This window comes from Etheostoma cragini, chromosome 13, assembly GCF_013103735.1.
Source record: "Etheostoma cragini isolate CJK2018 chromosome 13, CSU_Ecrag_1.0, whole genome shotgun sequence".
Taxonomy (NCBI): domain Eukaryota; kingdom Metazoa; phylum Chordata; class Actinopteri; order Perciformes; family Percidae; genus Etheostoma; species Etheostoma cragini.
In genome coordinates this window covers 20,803,087-20,827,408 of record NC_048419.1, presented here as the reverse complement: position 1 = coordinate 20,827,408, position 24,322 = coordinate 20,803,087, and the positions used below count along the sequence as shown (strand labels likewise).

The 24,322-nt window shown below is 39.2% G+C and overlaps 1 protein-coding gene across 2 annotated transcripts in view; it reads right to left on the bottom strand.

Annotated features, from left to right (window-relative positions):
• The window catches only part of gtf2ird1 (GTF2I repeat domain containing 1), a 34,925-nt gene that overhangs the window by 8,492 nt on the left and 2,111 nt on the right, over positions 1 to 24,322 (bottom strand). For both annotated transcript variants that reach the window (XM_034890064.1, XM_034890066.1), the window contains exons 2-14: positions 18,791 to 18,920; positions 16,791 to 16,932; positions 14,877 to 15,053; positions 14,400 to 14,583; positions 12,133 to 12,452; positions 11,212 to 11,307; positions 9,120 to 9,203; positions 8,211 to 8,394; positions 6,427 to 6,452; positions 4,999 to 5,125; positions 3,989 to 4,032; positions 3,631 to 3,711; positions 2,198 to 2,350 (exon numbers count right to left, since the gene is read on the bottom strand). In XM_034890064.1, the coding sequence (XP_034745955.1) occupies positions 2,198 to 2,350; positions 3,631 to 3,711; positions 3,989 to 4,032; positions 4,999 to 5,125; positions 6,427 to 6,452; positions 8,211 to 8,394; positions 9,120 to 9,203; positions 11,212 to 11,307; positions 12,133 to 12,452; positions 14,400 to 14,583; positions 14,877 to 15,053; positions 16,791 to 16,932; positions 18,791 to 18,916 (1,744 nt within the window). In that variant the 5' untranslated portion in view covers positions 18,917 to 18,920. The remainder of the gene's footprint in view (positions 1 to 2,197; positions 2,351 to 3,630; positions 3,712 to 3,988; positions 4,033 to 4,998; positions 5,126 to 6,426; positions 6,453 to 8,210; positions 8,395 to 9,119; positions 9,204 to 11,211; positions 11,308 to 12,132; positions 12,453 to 14,399; positions 14,584 to 14,876; positions 15,054 to 16,790; positions 16,933 to 18,790; positions 18,921 to 24,322) is intronic.

The following is a 24,322-nucleotide window of genomic DNA, read 5'->3' as shown; positions in this document are numbered from 1 at the left end:
GACGCCTACACATGGTCTGCGTAAAAAATGCGAGGTAGGGCATAGTGCAGAGGTACACGTTCTGGAATCAGTTGCACCTTGAAGGGTCAGCAACAACAAGTTCAAAGTTGAAATAATGTAAACTTTAAGCACAGCAGGTGCACAACACCAGGGGTAGAGCTGCGCCTAGCCTGCACCGCACTCCCCATAGGAAAACAATGGAACAGTGATCATGTGTAATCCGCTTAGTTATTACATTTGTCAAAAAGTTTATTAATTGCTCATGTCTATTTGTACATACTGGAGATGGACAAAATAACAAAAGCAAGTTACATTATACAGCTAAGTGGCAAATTTACTTTTAATGTAATCAAACAAAGAGAAATGTATGTCCTAAATCAATATGAGAGTACATGTTCTTGTTTGTGAATGAATTTGTGTATTTGACCAATCAGTGACGGTCATCAATGCAAACCCCACCCCGAAAGTCTATGTACTTTCAGAAAGTACTACCCCCCCGAGCAGATACTTTTTGGGGTGTAAAATGTGCAAGGAAAATGTCTTTGGAACTTAATCTAGACCCTGGTTCCTGTGGTTAAAATGCAATAAGTTCCTCATAGGGTTGCATGTAAATTCCTGGGTAAAGTTCCTGCGGTGGAAAAGGGGCTTTAGATAGTTGGTAAGTCCACAGCGACCAACACGGCAGAAGCATGATGGAAGGAGTTCTTCTGTGTAAAACCTCTAGTACTGTATGCAGATCTAGGCAAAATCCCACATCTGTTTTACTTGACTACATGATGCAAAACAGCAACAAATGAATACCTAAATAAAAGGATTATGTAACAGCAAATCATTCTAAATGTGACATTTGCTGCACTTACCTTTATTTTCTCTCCTTTAGTGGTCATTTGTGAAAGAAAAGAAAACTTAAACAAAGCACAATCAAATCAACAAAATAAAACAAAACGCCTCCTGAAAGCATTGAATGCCTAATGCTCAAGATCACCTTGAGTAGACTCTTCATTCTCTATAGCATTGTTACAGCACTACAATCAAACTGCCTCATTTATATGTTAATTTAGGTTTACAAAAAACACATTTACATGTTTACATTTTCATTTATAGTGCAGAGATTTTTGTGCTGAACTCATTTTCTAATTAGGAGTTTTATACACATACAGTACAACAACCCAATGACTTTTACGCTGCCATCCTTTCACCGTTATGCATGTTTTTCACAGAGCAAAGACTTATAATATAATGAAGCTGAATAGAACTTTGGTTGTGGTGTTTGCAGCATTGATAGTAATCTCAGTGACAGCTGAATCCCAAAATTTAGACAAATAAAATCAAAAGTATCTGCTTGGCTAGATACCGGTGGAGATAGCTAAGAAATGATGTTTGTAATTTGAGTGAACCTGTCCTTTATGGTGAAAAATGAATAAATAAATCACTGCGAACCACGTTTAATAACATTTGATAAATGAGGCTGGTGAGGTTGAGAAAGAGTGAGCAGTCTACTCAAATGTCTTGTTAACCTTACTCTAGTGACTTTTGTTTTAAAGACGAACAGTTCCATGTTAGATAGAGGTAGGATTTGGGAGAATAGAAAGGATGTTTAAGGAGCAGTTCTGTCTGTCTAATACACTAACTATACTGAATTATGCTGGGCAGTAGGACTACAGGAAAATATAACTCAAAATCTGTTAATATGCACAATGCATCAGTCTTAACTTAAAGGGCAAAAATGACCAAAAGACAAAAGTTCCGGATTACAAAACTGACATAATGACAAAGGTCACTCAGAGACTCAAAGTAAAAGTCAGAATGAGTCAAACAGCTGCAGCTGATACATGGTGCCTTTCACAGATGAGAGCTAGTATTTGTAAGACTGGGAGAAGAGACAAGCTACAGTAGGCCAAGAGTTAGGGAGTAGGGATTCTTAGGGTTGGGGTTGTAACTACTAGTGGCTGGAGCAGTTTGGTCATGGGGAAGTGGCAGAGTGGAAGAAAAAAGTATCAGAGAAAAGTGTTTTCATACGTGTGGCAGCTTTTTTTTTTAGCTCCCTAAAAAACAGCCAAGAGTGTGGGGTGGCAGTGGTGGGTGCTGGGTGGCACCACGGTGGCTGTAAGGGCTGTGGGTGGAGCTGTCATTCCAGGGGCTGCGGTAAGAAGGAGGTAGATGAAATGGAGGTGGGAGCTGATGGCGCTGAGGTTACCTGCGTGGTTTTCCATTTGGTGATGGGGAGCAGAGGAAGCAGAGGGAGCAGAGGGAGCAGAGGGAGCAGAGGGCGAGGCTGTGGCTGGACACGCTGCAACAGCGACCGGCTCGGCCACAGGCTCGCTGGGCTCCTCCCCACTTGTACCAGCATCTGAAGAAGACAAAGTTTTTTACTATGAACAGGAAATATCTGGTTTCTGATATTTCCTGTGACAATTTGATATGAATTTTAGCTAGTAGTTATGACACAGAACCAACCCAGTGTTGTTTCATTGACTGTGTGAAAGATAAAAAATACAATAAGTCCAACGTATCCCATTGTAAAATTTCAGGAAGGATATTGGGGAAGTTCACCTAACGTAAATTTGCCAAAACAATCAGTTAGTCCTCATCCGTAGAAGTGAAACGTAATTTTCCATAACCATAAACCTGGCACCCAGCTCCAACATCATGGAGCCTGGAGCTTCCCATAACCTGAACTTTGTAAGAACCGGTAAGGGTTTTGGTTCTGAGTTCTGCTTGTGTTTCCAATATGTTTTAAGATACCTGCATACGTCACTGACTTAAAAAACAGAGAGCTCAACTGATCGTCAAACTCTCCTCAAACACCGATGAGGGCTTGGACATTATCGTTGAACCAACAAGAAGAATCAACCATTCTTTTGAAACATGGTGAATCTGGTTGCAGCAGTCGCAGTAGTAAAATGGTTAAAGCTCATGTTGTGCTTTTTGGCTTTTGCCCTTTCTTGTATTGTGTTATATACACATTATATTTTGTGCACGTAATAGGTTTACAAAGTAAAAAGGCCACCCCAAAAGGAGCTACCATCTCCCAAAGAAAACACTGTTCATGAACTGCTCGAAACAGCTTAATTGTAGTCCAGCCTTTACGTCCATGACAAACATGCATCCTTTTGCGTCACTTCGTAACACATGTTATAATGCTCGTCTAGCTGCTAGTGTGGTGGGCCCTCAAACCAAGCTAGTTAGAGCTGAGTTCAGATTGTTGTATCGCCAAGCTGAATCGCCAAGCTGAATTCAAATTTTACATGTTAAAGACTAATTTGTCAACATTAAAATACTAAGACTAACTGGACCTTGAATTTTTGTAGTAGTGTACTATTTAACAAATTCTGTGGCCTGTCCAAGTATGCTTTTGAGTGTATTGTTGTCTTTCCTGCTTTTTTATTTGCCAAGCTGCAACCGATGGGGTATAAACTGCAACTGCGGCTCTCAGCAGAAGTCTAATACACCATATTAAAGTCTTGCAGAGGACATTATATGTTTACCTTTAGGACTAGTGGCACTGTATTACTCACCTGTGATATGTCTGTGATAGTCTAGATGTAAACTACATCTCTGGATATTGTGTTTATGATTTAAGTGAACAATTTTTAAAACTATTAACTGTACACCTAAGTGCATACCTACCTGGCACTGTTACTTGAATGATTTCCCCATCTGGAGGCTCTGTTTTAATCCTTTTCAAAGGAATGCAATCTCCTGAAGGACCTGCAGGGATTGAACAGTTTATTCTGCATGAGTTCCTATCAGTGTTTGGCACTGTGTTTTATGGCTGTGTTAAACACATTCAAGTAGGTAATAGAATGTGTTTGAACTGAATGGACTGTAAAACATGATGGGACATTTTCTTGAGAGACTTCCAAGGACCGTTAGCATTGCTTTAACTTTTTTAATTTGATACTTGGGGCTTGAATCTTTTGTTACTTCAGACAACAATCTTAAGACAAAGTTTTAATAATGCAGAAATACTATTATTTGCACATACCTGCTTCACAGTCAGCCAAGGGACTCACGCATGCACTTGCTGATCTGTGAGATTAAATGAAACACACTTAGGTGACTCCTAGGGATGGCCAAATGAAGCTTTGTGAAGCAGTGTCTCTAGATGGCGCTCTCTCCTCAACAAAGGGGTACGAATACACTAAGTTGCACTGCCTCAGTCCTCTCTCTTAAAACCAAGAGCGCCATCTAGTGGGCTCAGAAAATAAAGACACTGTTTCACAAAGTTTCATTTGGGCATCACTAGTGACTACCAAATTACAAAACATGATTCATTAAAAATACATACAGAAATGCTCATGGGCTCAACACTGGCTACTTACTGTTTGAAGACACATAGGATTAACGAGAGTTGTGAAATTGTGCAGATTTGGCTTAAATTTTCATCTGAAAAACCAAGTAAACTAAGCACCAAAGGCGATATGACGATTACTCAGATTAGATTTGAGGTTATTTGCACTGATTTTCTAAAAACACATCCCTCAGTTGATTTATATATATAATATATATACGCGCAATTTAGTGTCCCAAATTTCCCGTAACGTAACTCTAACTCTTTCCCTATCCTAACCTTAACCACTTAAGGTCAAATGCGTAACCCCAACCAAGCGAGGTGCTTTGTGGAGCGGGTCTTGACGTGGCCTTAGTGGAATTTGGGACACAAAACTTCACACACACACACACACACACACACACATATATATATATATATATATATATATATATACAGTATATATGTATAGTATATACACAGACACACACATACACACACACTGATATATATATACACAAAAAAAAAGCTAGTAGTGTCCCAGTAGAATTGTCAATGATTAATTTCATAAAACAGTATATTTAAACTGTTTATTTCAGTCCACACTATGAATAATGTCGGCATTAAATGCAATATAATTTGGCCCATGCTGCTATCTCATGTTTCCACATTATAAACAAAGTCTGCAAGGTAATGCTTAATTTGTGTGTGGGCTGTGCTCTGACCTGCTGCTGTGAGGATTGCTGACCAGCTCGGCTGTGGTGGGCGGAATGCTCAGATTGTCAAGGAAGCCGTCTTCAGGCATGGAGCCCAGGTCATGCTTGCCCTCCTCTCTTGCAATCTTGCCAGCAGCTTCAACAAACAAGACACAGAAAATAAACAAACACTGCATCCCATTAGCAAAGAACATCTGTGGGGTGTAAATATATAAATAAAGATGTGACAGAGCCATTTCCTGTCAGCCAGTTACTGTAACTAATTGCAAAGATTCTGATGGATTTTGTTCATCTAAATACCTGGCAAGCACACATAGAATCCTACCAAAATAATTACATTTTGCCCAAAGTTCCCTTTGCAAAGATCTTGGTCATTTTTCATTTAAATGAAAATGCAGGCTACACTTAGGCAATGAGGCAAATTGTCTATAAAGTATGCACTTCTTTTAGCTACACAATTAGCTGGAAACTGAGGGCTGTGTACTGCAATACAGACACAGTGTATGCTACTTATATAATGAATTTAGCCTGTGAAAATATTTATTTTATTTTTAATTTAAATTTTATTATTATATGTATTTTATATTTACAGTATATACTACACAAATTATACACGCAACACTTTTGTTTTTACCCCCCTTTTTCAACTCAGAGATCAAAGGCTTTTCTATGTAGGCAAAAGGCTTATTTCTCTCAAATATTATTCACAAATCTGTCTAAATCTGTGTTAGCGAGCACTTCTCCTTTGCTGAGATAATCCATCCACATCACAGGTGTGTCATATCAAGGTGCTGAATAGACAGCATGATTATTGCACAGGTGTGCAAAACCAGTCCACATCTGGTGTTAGGTTTAGGGTTCATCCGTGAAGAGAACACCTTTCCAAAGAGCCAGACGCCATCCAATGTTAACATTTGCCTGCTCATGTCGGCTACGACGACAAACTGCAGTCAGGTCGAGGTCAAGTTTAAGAGCAAGAGAGATAGAGAGAGGGGTGGATGAACCCTGACCCTAACCCAAGCACCAGGTCCTGACTGGTTTTCGGATTTGTGAACAATATTTGAGAGAAATAATCCTTGGTGTACATAGAAAAAGTCTTAGATCTTTGAGTTCAGCTCATGAAAAATGGGGGCACAAACAAAAGTGTTGCGTTTATAATTTTGTTCAGTATATGAAGGCATAACATTTAGTCTAGAAAAGAGTTGGTAAACTTTAATGACATCTCTCCTCCTAGCTTGCTGCCACGATTGTACCAAACAGAAACCTTGCAATTCTACAAAGACTGGAACATTTTCAATTCTAATTAGAGACAGTGGTGTGATAACTCATTACAAAAAATATCAGCAGAGGTTCATTAATAAATCCATAACCAAATCACATCTCATATGCATGAGAAAATGGTATTGAAACAAAAAACAATATTAATCACACTCTTACCAGTGAAAATCCTTTCATCAAACATTCTGGAATATAAAAAGGAAAATGGGCCGTTAGTCACAGGGATCAAAGAGTGTTTCAGCTGCTCTCAGGGCAAAACTCATGATGCAAACACTGTGCAGCACATGTGAAGGAACACATCATTAACTCCTTTTTAAATACATTAACTGCTCATTAAACAATCAAGTAAATGAGTCAGTTCTTTGTTATCACTCCCTCAGACAAAAAAAAATAACGCTGTGGATGTGAACTATACTTCTGGAGTGCTTCCCCCTCCTCCTGCCACATGCTACTGTCTGCAACCGAGACAACTCTCTCCTGCTGTGATCATAATTAATCTATAGACAAACCTATTTCTTTAAGTCGTGTTTATTTGCCTCTATTTGTAAAACTGTTCGAGGTTAAGATTAAACTTCTGACACTGAAGCAAAATGGTGAAGAAGAGTACTGGTTATGGGTAATACTTTCCTCTATAATTAATAAAGTACCTGATTTATTAAAGCCAGATGACCTAATTTCATGTTGGGATCACTGCTGAACAAGACCAATACAAGTGTCTACAGCAATTACGCAACGATCATAACACCACAGAACAACACACTGAGAAACAACATTGCTTCTGTCAGTTCTTTGTCACTAGTGGGGATGTCATTATGTTTCGCATTCCACTTCCGGGATTGCTGCAGTGCTGCAAGAAATTAAACCGGATACATGTATTTTCAGTTTCCTTTTGCTTTGTTTGTGTTGGAATTTTAAATTTGGTGGATTTATAAGGAAGGAATATGGTTAACTGCGCCTCAGATCTCTGCATGGTGAATTGAGACACCCAGCTTGACTATCTGTCCAATCTGAGTTTTCTCTCACACGACTATTTTTACAATAATACCTTTATACATACCTTTTTTAGTGCGTAGAATACTAAGCTATTGAATTCATTCATTCATTATTAACAAAAGACAGCGAGTGTTGATCTATTGGCCTATCATTTTGAAATTGAACTGCTCATAACATAGATTTAAAATTAGGTTGTTAGATGTGATATTATCTGGGCACAATTAATACAAGGCTGCAGCTTTAAATGAGAATAAAGTTTCTGTTCCAGTTAGAGCAGACAACCATTTTGATTAACAGTCATTTAGTTTACAAATAGACATAGCCTGTCAACAAAGAGCCTGCCAAAAATAAAGCATCAGGGCCTGCATCTGGAACATTTCTCACTGAAAATGAAAATGTGATGTAATTCTGAATCAATCACATTTTCAATCCTTCCTAATTCTATTAGCGCTTATGAGCTGCCTGCAGGATTGGTAAAAAGATGTGTTATCTCAAACAAATGGATGGAAGAGCAACCGTAAGCGCAATATGCTGGAAAAGGAAAGTCACTTGGGACATGAACAGAAATGGTTTACCAGTCAGCGGGAGGCAGTGTGCTAAAGAAACGGACATTAAACAGAAAGATGGTGTAGGCTGGCTTCCTTGGTGGCTGCTTATTAAAAATCTCTTCAAAATAAAAGTTTCAGAGGCAGTTCCATACTGTACTTTTGTGGACAATAATTAAGTGCCAAGTGGGTAACTATGATTGTCACTCTGTGACTAAATAAGACTTAATTAAATTTCCATCTATGTCTGCCCAAAAAGGGACAGCATGCTAATAAACATTCAGAAAATAATACATCTAATCTTAAAGGGAAAGTTCCACCCAAAATCAAAAATACATATTTTCCTTGGAATGACCTGCCGGAATTCTTAATTTAGGTGGTGTTTCCCTTTGAGGCATTAGTTACCGTTTGACAATGAAGCGGATTCCATGGCGCTCTTCAAGGATGCGTTTGAGCTTGGGAACTCCATAGGTGCAGGGTCTCTTGAAGGGGATCTGGTCAGGAATGCCAATGATCTCCACGGCCCCTGGGTCGCAGGCTATTTTGCGGTAGGGGACAGGCACCATGTGATCTAGACCTAGGGCCTCAGCTGGAGGTAAAACACAATGAGCAACCAGGATTTCTAAAAAAGCAATGTGATGCTACTAGGAATATCAATTAGATATTTTAAGATACACTTTAACTATAAGTAATAGTGGTTTATTCATTTGAATTCATTTGCTAATCTACAAACATTAAGAAAAGTCAGCCTCCAGTGGAATAAACACCCCGTGTGAAGGTTTACAGAAGTAGATGTAATTCCAGCTAAATGACAAATTAAACTTTAAAGGGAATGATAATCGGTGCTGTTGACTTGGAAAATTCTGGAAACAGATCCCATGAGCTGTAATGTTCCTTAATTTGTAGAGACTGCTTGTAGACCCAAAGTAACCAGTGAATAACAAGTAGTACACAGCAGTCGGATTGCTTACAAGCATCTTTTGAATACTTTCAAATAAGTGTCAAAACAATGCAAATATTTCAAGTAGTGAACTTGTAATCAGCTGTATTTTTCCCTCTGGCTCAGGCTTCACACATTTTTGTAGGTATTAACAGTGTCCTGTGGCTACAAATACATGTCTTGTGTATCACTGAGGAAAAGATGATCAAACCAAAACACTGACCCCAATCCATCAACATCCATGACACATGCGGAATCATCCCTGTGCATGAACAATTACTTGAGGAGGCAGGGATACCTTTGACAATTGCTGCCTATATGTTATACTGAGGACCATACAAAATCAAAAGAGCAGAGCGAAAGCCTTTCCTTACCGTATCTGCTGTTGAACAAGATCTGAACACACTCTCTCAACGTGTTGATGTCTTCAGTTTCCCGAATGAAAGAATCCCATTTTTCTGCAAGACAAGAAGTAAAAGAAACAGCTCCGGTCAATGTTTCACATAAAATGAAACAGAGACCCTCTTCTTTTATTAAAGCACCCACACTATGCTCATTTTTGGGTTTATAGTTGTATATTGAGGTTGTACCAGAAAATGTTAACATTGTTTCATTTTCCAAAAAGTCCATATTTTTGTTCTACGTCACATTGCTGAAGATCCTGTTTTTAGGTCTCTGTTTTAACTACTGAGTGAGACATCTCACTTCTATACTATCTTTGTTGGGAGTCACACATACGCATTAGCTAGGTAATGATAACATCAGCTAGAAAACTCTTTCTCCAACTTTGGTCCGTCCTTCTAGACGAGGGACACTTGTGGAATACCTGCAGAACAGGGACATGGAAGTAGTTCTTTTTTAGATTATGGTGAACTAGTGTGTGTTGTAGCAGTGTTTTGCCATTGAGAACGAAATAGCATGCTAACGCTCGCATGTGCTATGGTTGGCCACTTTGTCTCGGCTAGTTATGTAGAAATCCGTGCAGATGTTGAATGGCTCACCCGGAGATGAAGCCTTAGGACACTCAGAAACCGTATCTCACTCAAAACAGCGTTGATGTTTTTTTTCCCAAGTTTGTATGCGTGTGTAAGCACCAGAGACACAAAACAACCCCCCAAATCCCAGAAAAAGTGTTTTTTTTTCATAATATGGTCCCTTTAAAGTTTATCAGAGCTTTAAAATGCAAATGAGCGTTTTTCATGTGTCAAAGATCTAAAATGTATCTTTTCCATCTACTCAATGTCAACTTGGGAAATAAGTGCAATCTTCTTATAGAATAACTCTTGACGTCTTAGTAGTTTAGCCCTTAGTGGTTCAGGTTTAGTATTAGCATCTGTTCAGTAAACAATAGCTACTGTATAAGCCTGAACAGCCAAGCAGGGCACAGGACAACATAGGGAAAGAGGGAAAACTAAATACACAAAAACTGGGATAGGAGATTTCAAGGCAAGGCAAGGCAGCACATTTCAGCAACAGGGCAATTCAAAGTGTGTTAGACAAAAACTACTAAAAACAAACAAACAGATAAAACACAAGTATAAAAGTAAAAAGTAAACATTTGAACTCCTATCATTATTTAGAATATTCTTTTCTGACAACATATTAAAGCCTGACCGATGCGAAATTCTTGAGGTTTGTTCTGCTATCAATATTTGAGAGTAGAAAAAAAGAAATCCTACATTATTTTTTATGAAGATTCCTTAAATTTAATTATTAAGAATTATGATCAAGACACTGTGAGTTGAACTTTACAGGTGAAAAATACTTTTGGTAGCACAGATAAATAAACTACCTCAAACATATCTTTCTGCGCAGCAATTTCTTAATACTTAACAGCCGTCATAAACGCCGATACAAGTTAATACCAAATTATAATAATGCTCTACATGTACATATAGTTAAAGAGCAAACACCATATAACATTGAAAATCTGTCACATTTTAGACTATATGGCTCTCAAATCTCATGTTACACTTTTGAAAGAAACTGATCTACATTTTGTCCTTCTTACTGAGAGATAGATTACAATGTTGATACCCCTCTCATGTCTGTAAATAGAAAGCTGTCCAAAGGGCATAGAATCCTCCTACAAGCTAAAGTCCACAAATGTTACACTTTTGTTTTTGTACAGAACAAAATTACATGATAAAGTGTTAATAGTTGCAAGCACAAGAACCACTGACATTTAACTTTGAAGCTAAGGAAAATATTTGGAACAATAGGGATTATGCAGTTAAAATAGTTGACATCTTTCAATATGATTGAAGCGCTGCTCTTTAGTGATGACTTTTAAAGTAAGGAGAAAATAACCTGTCAATTAATTTATCTCACTTAGTTATCTAAATATGCAATTGTTTGCTGATGGGGGTGAACTTGCTCAGTCTGTCTAACTTGTCTCTAAAGAATGCACTTGAAATAAGGCCAACTGCATACAGTTTATCTTCTAGGTAATATGTTCATCCTTACCTGATTTTTCATGTACTATGGAGAAGAGTAGCCTCTTGGAGATGTGGATGCCAGGAGGGCTCTGACCCTGCTCACCAGGTAATCTTGTTGTCTCGTCTGAAAGTGCAAGACAAATTAGATCTAGTCAGTTCAATTCAATTTCATTTCAGTCAGAGATGTTCAATTAGTACTCAGATGGTTACTAGGCTAAATGATCTAAACAACTGTCGAAATGCAAAAGCACAAGGATAAAGAATGAAATCATTCTGTGTGGGTCTTGTTTGCAGTGCTTTCTACATTTCTACATTAGTCCACCTGACTACTGGCGGCTGTGAGTTAAATGAGTCATTTAAAAATATGAGTATAACAGGAAAATGTGTTATAAAAGTGAAGTGCTGCGTTGATTGAAATAATGAGCGGTATAGTAATCAGACTTTAAAGCACACTGAAAATTTACCACTTTTCTAGGCACACTGCATGAAGCCCTTTCAAATAAAGATTTTACTTCTCATTACCAATATGATCATAGTTGTGAATGCTATATGAATCTTGAATGTTGCCTCTAATCACAAAAGCAATCTTTTTAAAAGCAACCACTATTATCTGAGAAAGAGTGAGTGTTCAGCTTTAGTCAAGCCCTTGCCGCCTTACAAAAAACAAATATTCAGTGTTAATGCTGTGATTGTGGAACACCCACCCACAATCCTATTCCACTGTTAAAACCCCCCACTCCACACATGTACATCTTTTTTTTTTATATTATTTTTTGGGCTTTTCAGGCTTCATTTGATAGGACAGCTAGAGAAAGAGAGAGGGGGAAGACATGCATGAAATCCTCACAGGTCAGATTGGAACCCTGGACCTCTGCATCAAGGCATAAATATCCCTGTATATGTGTGCCTGCTCTATCCACTGAGCCAACCCGACCACCATACATCTTACCATTGTTTGCACAGTCCTTGACAGACGTGCTTATCTTGTCCGTCCCTGTTGTCCAGTTGGCCAGTCTGTCCTTGCCCAGGTTGAGGAGGGACATGGGTTTAAAATCGAGCTTGCCATCCGGGTGAGGTTTGGAGGACATGGGCATGCCGTACAGGAAGTTTGACAAAACAGAGTTGCTGGAAGAGGCGGGACTTGATGACGTGACTACCTGGCCAGCAGTCTTCCCTGGGCCATGGCTGCTCGGTGTCATCGCGGCGGTGGAAGAGTTGTGATTGACATCAGTGCTGGACTTGGCTTCTCGCGACAAATCTTCTGATGGCCTGCACGCAGACACAAAATCAAGAAGAAAGTTATTAAGAGGGTTCCATCCATCACAGCATGACATCAAGCTTTTTGTTTGCAAACTGCATCACTTGCCAAGTGCCTCTTGGCTTATATCAACATTTACCGCAGCAACAACTCATTTTGAGTTGGACTAATTTATCTGTTCCAACATCCCCTGTGTAAGTGATTAAAAGATAAATGCAATGAGATGATGTGGTTTAATTTGTATTTTAACTCTATACCTTTCCCCTCACTCTCATGTTTTGTTCTCCCTACCTCTAGTTATGTGCTTTTCCAGGAAAAAGTGGCAAACAGACCAAACACCAATTTGAGTCTCTGTCATTTACATCTGCTAATATTCAAATTTCATAATAGAGTTGTAGACACAGTTAACCCTCAATCACTTGCAAAGGCATGTAAAAGTTGTTGTTAATAAAGCATACACAAAGAAGAATGTTTTAAAACAACTGTTATGCCCCAAAACAGAGTAGGCAAAACTGAAAGGAAGCCAATAACTGTTCAAATAAATGTTGCCTCTGTGATTCCCCCTCTGTGCACCGGTCGCATGTTCTTGCACTATGTAGGGAGGAGTGTGCAACACTTTACACTACTAGGTCACTGATTTTAGTGAAACTGGTTCATATTTTATGGAGAAATGTGTTCTGCCCTGCCTCAACTCTCAATGACTTATGGAATTTCCTGATGGACACAAAGCTTAACTTTTTGTAGAAGTAACCATAACCGCTAACTGCTAGCTAACTGTACAGCTGTCCATATTGACGACAGTAAATTGCGGTCTCAAACTGTTCCACATATTGTAAAAAAATACAAATGTTACGCAACGTTGCTTTTATGAGGTGTTCCCTTCGTATCAGTTAAAAAATGTTGTGCTCAGTCTTGAGGAAAAATCTGATGACCAGCCTGAGTTAATTTTATAGCGTGACTTATGAGTCATATTTCAATCATACCAAAACTCTCGCCATAAACTACAAACAACCAGAGCATTCTGGCTGTCAGTAGGCTCAAAGTCCACACCAACTATCCCAGCATGACATTCCAACACTTTCCGTGCTCTGACCTGTTCATTATATTCTGTTTTTAAGCTTATGGTTTTTGACATAACCTAAAAACAAGTACCACTACCCAGGCCCAGGCTTTGTTCATAAAGACACAACAGCTTGTTCAATTGAAAGTCCAGCCAAATTCAACTTTGTTGCTGGATCACTCTACATTGTCACCAACAAGTCAAAATGTTTCTTACTCCAAACATGTAATTAGCATGTTACCCCGTGTTTTTGCCACAGCTAAATTAAAACCGTCTATCTCTCACTAATACACGCCAGCCTGTCTGCTACCAGTAACGAGTCACAAAAATAAGCCAGGACAGCTAAGTGCTATCTGTCATACACTGGCATCTATTCTGCAAAGCATTAGAGGCTAAGCTGAAATGCCAAACTTCATTATTTTCCACACTCTAGATAGTGCTGTAAGTTAAATGCATTATTAACGGCGTTAGCGCAAACACATTTTAATGGCGTCAATTTTTTTTATAGCGAGATTAACGTTCTTTTTGGCCTAGTAAACTTTGTAGTTTTTTCCACATGTTGTTGCAACACCACACCGGATCTAGCTAGACCGGAAACAAAACAACAGGCATATTTGCACAAAGCAACCCAATCCACTTTTCCATATTGAAAAGAGCAATTAAATGAGAAAAAATAATGGGACAAAAAGAAATCAAGGGACATTTAGAATAGGTAAATTTAATTAATTACTTGTGATTATTGCAAGTCAACTATAACATTAATGCTATTAATCGCAGTTAAATATTTTCTTCGTTTGATAGCTCTAATTCTAGAGTAATCAGATATTAAAAAGCTGTGTGTTTAAACAGTAGTGTATTCAAGAATATCAGACAACAAACATTCACTTTGCAGACGTACCTTTTGACTATGAACTGGATGCGGTGGCTCTGCTCCAGAATCTTCATCAGTGTCTTGGTGTCATACTCAGAGGGTTTCTTCAGGGTGGCTCCCTCAGGCAAACCGTGGGCCACCACACAGCCGGGGTCCTTCTGGATCCACTCATAAGGCACAGGGACCAGGCTGCTCTTCCCCACAGCCTCACCTGTGTATTGCATGAGGCAGCGTGAGTACTGTGGAATATATTTGGTACAAAATAACAACTGGCAAAATGAAACCTTAAATTAATAAGCATCGGCTTTGCTCTTGGATAACTAATAATAATAATTGATAGCATTGGGTAAGAGAAATCTTTGCTTTGATCAGTAAAGTTAATGATTCCTTTTCCCATACAGGTAGTGTTTATGTAGATGATCTAAGGCATGAATAGGGTTCCGGAATTAGCATAAGAGTTTTATGGCAAAAAAAGGAATACGTGTTGCCTTGGTGACTCCTTACTGTAAAGTACAGTGAAGACTTCCTCCACCATCTTCCTCAGAACAAAGATGTTAGACTGAGCGTCTGATGGAGCTCTCGGCTTCCCATGCTCACCATCCTTACTCAGTTTACTGAGATCGCCTTCCTGGTCTTTGGTATGGGCATTTGCTGTGGTCAAATTCTGCAGACATGGCCCCCCTAAAGAAAAAGAAAAAAAGTCCCATCTTGCAAATTCTGGAAACATTTAAAATGACAAGTGCAAAAAACATTTCTGCTGCTTGTATGTCCAAGTGTCCTGCGATATAAGTTGGGAAAAAGTCAATTTAGCTTTACTTTGTTTTCTTAACAGAGTCAGTATCTTGACTTTAAGAGTACATTTATCTGAACCATTATTCCTGTTAATTCAGTTACATGGAATTGTTAATTCAACTCAATTCAATTTTATTTATAGTATCAATTCATAACAAGAGTGATATCAAGACACTTTACAAGTAGAGTAAGTCTAGAACACCCTCTATAATTTACAAGGACCCAACAATTCTCGTAATTCCCACAGCAGCAAGCATTTAATGCGACAGTGGTGAGGAAAAACTCCCTTATAGGAAGAAACCTGGGACAGACCCAGGCTCTTGGTAGGAGGTCTCTGATGGGGCCGGTTGGGGGTGTAATGAATAGTGGCAGTAACAGTCACAATAAAATCTAATGGAACAGTGACTAGGAATAGTTTGTAGTGGTTCATGGCATGTTAACAACTAAGAAATTACCAATGTGTATGGGCACTGACGAAAAAAAGGTAATGCTTAAACTGCATTACTGCTACTATGCTATGCAACTACCTGAAACCTAAACATGGTTCATTTCTATTCTATTTCCTTACTAAACAAAGCAAACTGGAGCTCCGGTTTCCTGTAACTGGCGGGGAAATCTAATTTCAGTTTGAATAACACGCATGATAAAATTACACTGTGTGATGGGAGTTCCCGAGCCCTCATAATGGTGTTATTTGTAGGGGAACATTGTTGAGTCTGAGAATAATATTTGCTGTTCTACTTCAGCTCTCAGGGTCAAAAGTCGGAGCTTAATGTCCTAACGCTTATTTCTTTAATATGGCTCAGCTTACAAACTTACATACTAGTTTGTTTATAGGAAATGAAGATTTACAATTTGGGAAAGAGGTATACTGAAATAATTTTTTCCCAAGGCAGCTCAGTCACCATCTGTGTGTGAGCGTAATGGATGAATGAGAGGAAAATTGTAAAGAGCTTTGTACGTTGAAGGAAGAGAATAGCCATATAAGTGCAGTCCATTTACCTTGATTTTCTCCTCTGTTAGACAAATTGCGACGTTAACTAAATCTATCTCTTCCTAAACAAGCTTCTCACACACTTACTGCTCAAATAAGAACAAGAGTTGTAAGGAGTGATGTCTCTGTATTTATTGTACTTATTGTTATTTATTAGCATGTGGACTTTTTTATCTGCTGTGTATATTTTACTTATGAGTGTTTTTTTACTGACTGACTGATCAACACAAGTATTTCAATGCGCCTGAAAGCAGTGCCTATAATTTTGATGTCTGTTGGTTTGCAAACGTAACACATCAATTGTTTTTGCCAAATTAGATGTGACAAGACAGTTTGTTACTAAACCGTTCTATCTAAAAGTGTGATAAAATGTGTGATAAAATGTGTGAAACTGCAACTACAAAGTAATCCGACATTGAGGAAAAACCCCAAGCTGCTACAGTTCCCAAAGCTTATTGACTGAATCTGCATTTGTTTGATCACAAAACTGCCAAATCCTACAAGGACAAGCCTCACACAAATCAATTTTTTTAACTCCCTCACAACTGTAGCTATGATAAGACTGATCAATGCTCTATCAAGAATGAACAGTGGAAAGATACATTCAAAATTTCACCGGAGAGCAAACTTACGGCAATACTTGTAGAAGTCTGTTTGGATTTCCCTCCTGGAGTTGAGGAACACTCTGCCCTTCTCTGTGCCGACAGCAATCACGCTGTCCTCGTGTACGGTGACGCATGCCACCTCAGCATTGAGCTTAGACATCGCCATGCACTGCAAAACCATCCAAAGTTATTAGCATGAACTCCATGGAAGACGTCTGCAACTCAAGAGTTTGTTGAGAAAACCGAGGAACTACAAGAGCTGTATGTGGATTCTCTTCCGATAAAACAAAATGCTTAAAGTAACCATTTGTGACTTTTAAATGTCATTTTTCATCTGATGATTATAAATGACCTGCAACATAAAACAAGAGAAACACTGAAAAGAACGCTATTTGATATAGTTTTTATTAATGCCTCTGCCAAGGTTAAAGTATTCAGTCAGGTAAATGGTAGCAGGAGATTTCTTTATGTAGGCCTAATTGTTATTTTAGAAGTTATCTGCTGTAGTCATGGCTGATATTGGGGGAAGGGCCATCACAGACAAGAACGATATTAGACAAAGAACAAATGAAAGGGAAAGTGAAAGAGACCGGTGAAACCGAGTCACTCTCAGTCAGGACAACATACGGAGACAATACAGGATCGAAAATGATTCAAAAACTACCCCGAAATTGGCCCCTTAGGTATGTATGTCTATTTTAATCATAAAATAACTTTACTATGTGCAATGTGGTTGTAGGCAGTATCTTACATTAAATTAAGTCCTCCTTCCATTTAGCGCCTGGTTTTAATTTATTTTCAGTCCGTGTTTGTGTTGGCCCACTATTTTCCATTCCCTTGTCCCCCTATACCTGCGTAGAGCGCCTGTGGGTTTCATGAAATGTGATTTATAAGATGCTATTACATTGGTTGCTACAACAATCTCTTAATGCGTTGGCTTGTGACACAGTGACAAGGATACACAGTTTAGCCCACGATACATCCAGAGAAGGCTAACCCTGCCAATCAATACCCACTTGCTCCGGATTTGTTGCAGAACGTGACTGACAGCTGAAGTCACAAAGACCTGCGAGATCTTGCAAATTCACAAATGATTGTGCGATATAACAGGATGTAGTTTCTATAAAGAGAACTACAAAACCTTTGACCTGTTGACATCAGGCCTGTCTCCGCCCATTATGACATTTTCAAAGTGTAGTGCAGGGAAATATGATCTGCCGTGAGCACGGCGTATTTTATTATGAAAATTAACCAGATGTTTTATTTTGTTTCTGTGCTCGACTTCCTGTCCTACACAATCTGCCCTTTGCTGAATGGCCACGGAGCTCTCCGGCATCTGTCAAAAGTAGAAGCTCTGCGTATATGCTCCGGTGGGATCCGCTGCAGATCGCCAAAACTGGAACGGAGTCTTAACGCAGCCGTTCCGCAGTCAGTGAAAAGACACACATTGACTTTAATGGAAACCTACTGACTCCACCGCCGTTCCGGAGTTGGTGTAAATCAGCTGTAAGTCGCATTGGATAAAAAGCGTCAGCTAAAAGAAATGACATGTAATGTAATGTATGTCTCCACCTGCAGGTTGTCAGCTGTATGTCTGCCTGGTATACTCTTGGACGGCCGATTTAACTGGCTGGTCCTCATCAATATAGTTTCATGTGTCGTAGCTCCCCACAAGCAGAAAAAAGAGGAGCTTAAAACGCAACTTGCTGGTTCAAAGTTAGGACTAACAAGTTCATTAGCGGTTAAGAAATAGATTGTATAGGCTATTTACATTTTTGTCATACAAAAGACGTTTTTTTTTAAATGTACAAAAAAACACAGTGTCCATCGTCAAATCACAAAATAATGATCGTTCATTTATTGTTATTTGAGGGAATGTGCAATTCATTTTGATTTTAGGTCATATCGTGCAGCCCCAATGTATTTTCCCATCAACAAGAACATGCCACCACCAAACTGGTTCATTAATGCAATGGAGCTGTTTAGAAACATGTTTGGAATATGACGAGGCTTAATCTGAGACATACCACTGAGTCGAGGGCGGACACCAGGCTGGTGAGGATCTCCTGTCTGGCGGACACCAGCGGGGCCTGCGAGTCCCCCCGGGAGTTTGTCCTGACGCCATCACATGCCAGCTTCCTCATCTGAGCCATGCCTCTGCAGGGACGAGACGACTACAGTTTATGCAAGAAGCCACAGTGCGACATAGACAAAATCTGTACATGAGCATGCATTCATGTACACATTGCAGCAGTGTCTGACATTCAAAGCAGTTTCTGCTGACATCATTTGGTTTGACTTTAAGCAAATAAAAGCGTTCGTCCAAGGCCTGGAGGCTGGGAGAGGAATGAGGTAATAAAGGGTACAACCTTTTTCTTACCTCAAAGATGCATATTTCATATATTAACGAAGACAGATTTACAGCCATGCTAACGGCTCTGTGAGGCTTTACTTAGGCACAGCTGTGCATTGGACTAAATGCTGTCATCATCATGTTAACATGCTCACAACAACATGTTAACATGGTGATGTTGAGCAGATAGCCTTATATTTTCAATGCTAACATTTTCTAATTAGCACAAAATTACCATTAGTTTGTGGTCGTAAACTAAAATGTTAGACAAATACAACTAAATGTTAGCTTGAGAACCAAAAAAAGGGTTCATCAAAGTCAAATACAAATCATTCTGGGGGGGGGGGGGGGGGGGGGGGGGGGGTGATGCATATTCAAGGCAGTAAAAAAAACTGTGTTGCTGATGGTGCTACAGAAAATAAAACAGTTGTTGAGATATTCAGGTCTGGACCAAAGCCATTGAACGACGAACATCCCTAGAGCCGCACTGCTAGCGTGGCTAAAAGGCTAGTTCATCAATCTCAATTCAGCAAATCATGGTGTTATGGTGTTATGTTTGTCATTTGGGGCTAATTAGAGCACTTGCATGATGTCATGTGAGCCTCTTTATACTCTATTTTCTCTCGTTGACAGATGGCGCTGGAAAAAGTATCCCCCAGAGTTAGATAAGTTCATACATACCCATCTCATCTCCGTGCGTGTCACCCAGGCGGACCCAGGGCATGCTGGGAAATGCCTAGCTCTCACTAAATCAAAAAAGTGGATTAGCTCTTAGTTTGAGTAAGGTTTTGACAACAAACACCATGTGTTGTAAAATACTCTTTTTCTGTGTAATTCTAAATAATAATTATAATAAACATAAACATCATTATTTTGTAGACTATAAAAAATAAAACAAATAAATATGCGTGTTGTAACTCTGTCTGACGCACCTACCACTAGTCTAGCTCACCACAGATCCTGGAGGTAACCGGCTCCAACTAGTCGACTGCTCCCAATAGGTGACAAAATAACGGCAACATGTTCCTATTTACAGGTTGTGATTTGTATGGTCACACAATAACAAGGTCACATGAGACACAACCATCTTCTAACCATGTACTGCACATACAGGGAACTATTCTCCACAGAAGGTGAAGCACTGCTACTTGGGCAGTGGGATTAGAGCAACACCTGGAAAGCACCGCTGTCCTCACCACGGGGTTTCTCAGGTGCTGCAAGCAAATCCCTCCGCCCAAGTAGCAGTGCTTCGCCTTCTGTGGAGAGTGGTGCGCACATATGTAGAGGTTTACTCCTTGACGTAGCGGCCGTGGGTTTGACTGCAACCTGTGGCACTTTGCTGCATATCATTCTCCCTCTCTCTCCCCTTTCGTGTCTTTACCTGTCCTGTGGAAATAAAGGCCTAAAAATGCCCCAAAAAGATCTTTAAAAAAAGAAGAAGATGGCTGTCTCATGTGACCGTGTTATTTGCACACCCTTCAACTATCCAAATCACAACCTGTAAATAGGAAAATGTTTGGCGTTATTTTCTCACTATAGGGAGCAGAAGGCTAGTCGGGGCCGGTTACCTCCAGGATCTATGGTAACATAGACTAGCAGTAGGTGCGCCAGACAGACTTACAACACGCGAGGGTATGTATGGACTTATCTAACTCTGGGTGATACAGTAAATAAGCTAAAGTCTCAATAAGTCGGTGTGTTCCTTTACGTTTCAACAAAGAGAGCACCACAGTGTAACAGCACAATACATCTGAACAGAAACCTCCTGTCAAAAACCAAATCCCCTAAACTCCAAATGACAAGACAGACATTTAAAAATCTAAGTAAAGAGGCAAACAAACAAAAAATGAAAAAAATAAATAAAACTCTGCTCAGCAAATGCCAGACACTATGTTCTCATGGCAACTAAAACCAGTCTCCTTGGAAACTAATCTCGGGGCATTTGAACAATGCAGCTCTGGCCTTTAATCTCTCCAGACACTGGGAACCATTATACTAGCCTCTGGCAAGCCCAAACCACTGACTCAAAAGAGAGAGGACATAAAGGCAGAGAGAGATAGACAGAGACAGGAAGAGAAAGAGGAGGGTGGGTGTGGTGGGGTTTAGCTGCACCAGTCTGAGCATGCCAAGTCTATTGGCCATCTAAATCTGCCTCCCCTGAGGCCACAGCAAACATTAGCCCCCTCCTAAATTATTACTGCCTCAAAATAGATGGCCTCTTTCCCTCACATATTTAAAAGGCAAGAGAAGTAGCGAGGAGGAGAAAGGTGGGGATAAGCACAGGCTCAGAATAATGCAATGTCAATTGCAACGTGCAGGAGGAAGCACAAGCGCAATGTCAAGGCCCTGTTATGGTTCTCTGTGAATCTTGGACTATTCAGTGTGGATTGACATTAATAATTAAACCAACTAAGTTTATCTATGAGTCTACTACGAAGCTAAAGAAAACAAAACCCAAGATTATTACACACAAATCCTGCAGTTGCTCTGATGATTTACGTAAATTTTGTGGACAAGCTAACACGATTCACTGTGATTCCATCCAAACCATCACTATGACAAAAGATCACCTATTCTATAAGCCCATAAAAACCAGCTGGCAAGGTTTTTTAGTGGGAGCTACAGGTTTTGGAACTTGTTTGATATCATGGGTCTTCCCGAAAATATCTAAATATATATAACTAATATCAATCTAACTGGTGATTTTATGAGCATGTAAAATGCACTGAGGTGGGTTTTAAGAATTGTTTGCCGAGAACATGATAAGTAACTACAAACAGCTTCCACTTTTTTAAACCATTTTTTTACCTGTTGTGTGAATTTAAATTTGCTCAGAAACGGTATAAAACCTGTTTAAGAGAAGCTGTTTTTTGGTAATTATTTATTTGTAGATTTTTATAAGTTACATTCTTTTTTCACTTATGACTGTCAAACTAGATACTAAAATAAAGAAATCGTATCACATGCATACAGTGGTAATATATATATATATATTTATTTTTTTTACGCACTGTGTTCTGTGATAAGATGAAGCTATTAACTGACTACAAATCCAAATACTGAAAACCACAAAACAGAAAAATTAAACAGCTAGCTAGCAGAGCTATATGTCCGATGTCTTAAAACATCAACATCAACATTTAGGGACAAGGTCTTTAGAGTTCTGAAGCGGAGCAAAACTTGACCACATAGATTCAAAAAGGATCCATTTACACCAGCAATCAACAAAGGTTTTTACTTAAGCTTTTTTTTACATTCACACTTTGCATATAGTAATATTCCTTTAATACAGTGGCACAAAAAAGTATGTTAACCTTTTGGAATTTCATTTAAAAAAAGTATATGTAAAAAAAAAAAACTGTATATCTTTTAACACACAACACACAAGGTCAGCATTGCCTATACATGGTTTCACATGATGGTACAGTATGCCAAGATTCTAATTATTGTGACAATAAACACCTTGCACACCTGCACAGGTGTTTTCAATTAATCTGGCTAATCAGACATCTGCTCAGGTTGCAGTTGGGCAGGGCAAAGCTCAAATAAGGGGAAGTCACAAACTTCCAAAAAAAGACCCCAAACAAATAGCTGCATTGCATTTGGCCGAGGCAGCAGATAGTGGAGATACTGTGGTAAGCTTTAGAGGATTTTATGAGTGGATCCCCGTATTGTTTGTATATCATGCACGTGAATGAAGAATGAGGATGCACACGACGCATGAAGGTGACACAATACACACTGCCGCCAATGGTTTTGCACTATTCCTCGGTACAGTTGGCAGTAAGACGCTAACAAACAACATTGCTAATTATTCATGCAAAACGATGTGCATTCAGGACCTTTGTGACGCTTCAAGGATACACACAATCCATTTTGTGAGAAGCACTGAATGTCAGAAACTGATGTTTTTGTGTTGGCATGGCAGAGACTGTAGAGTACACTTTTTATCTGGATTCAGCCGTGACAAGCTATGTGAACGTACGGTGTGCTTTTAATTGTTTGTGTTGTTTATTATGTTGTTGGTGCACGTTTGCACAGTGCTAGATAGATTCAGGTCAGCACGCCGTTTTGAAATGCCCAAACTGGCACTGTGTCGTTCGGGGTTCTGTGGTGAAACTAACTGTTGCAAGAAAACTAATTGGAGGGTCAAAGACATGTCAATAAAGTGTAATCTGTACATGCCCAAAACAGTCCTCAGATGACAAACCTTGCTCACCTTTTAGAGGTCTGTGGCCTGTTTTAGTCGATGGCTAAAATAACTGAATAGCTGAATAACTCTTGAATTTCATCCTCCCGGAAAAATCCCAGTGGTAAATCAGTCTTAAAGGTGCCCAGCCACACAAAAACGTTTTTACTTGCATTTTTTGAAATGTGTTAAGTACATGTATGTGTTTGTGTTATGTGTTGAATGTGAAAATGAACCGCTACCTCCTCTGTCAGCTCTAGCCACTGAAAAGAAATAAGCGGTAAAATCAGGCCAAAAGCTGGTCAGTCTGACGTCATGTTGCCTGAGCTCATTACTATTCATGAGCTCGCCCAGTTGTGCTGGATAAAGGATAGTAATAGTCATGCTCTCATTGGCTAACTATTGGCCAATCAGAGTCCCGCAGCTTAGCTCATTGAATATTAATGAGAACTGGCTCAATTCGAGCTGAGTCTTCCTGCAGGCTTTCTATACCATGCTATGATGACTTGAAACAAGATAACCAAGGCATTTTTTCCACAAAAAATGTTAAAGTCCATGGTAGAACTTAAGACATTACCACAAATTAATGAAATACGTGTGGCAGGGCACCTTTAACTTTTTTTCTTAATTTAAACAGTAAGTCTGGGTGTGGTTTGACATTCGCTGTCTAATTTAATATAAAGCATACAACATAATCCCACTTTGTTTACACCCTGTGCCTGAGGCCTCAAACCTTTAACTGTCTGAAATAGAGCAAGCAAGATATACAGTAAGGACCACACGTTTTCCAATGCTTTAAAAATTGTATATATGTATATTATAAGGTAATTGTGACAGAACGTAATAATTCAGTGGATTTATGACATGGTTAATATACCCATAAAACGGTAAATTCATTCATCAGTAACAAATATAAGGACTAACAGTTGGTTAATATAACCATAAAACGGTCAATTCATTCATCAGTAACAAATATTAGGACTAACAGTTGGTTAATATAACCATAAAACGGTCAAT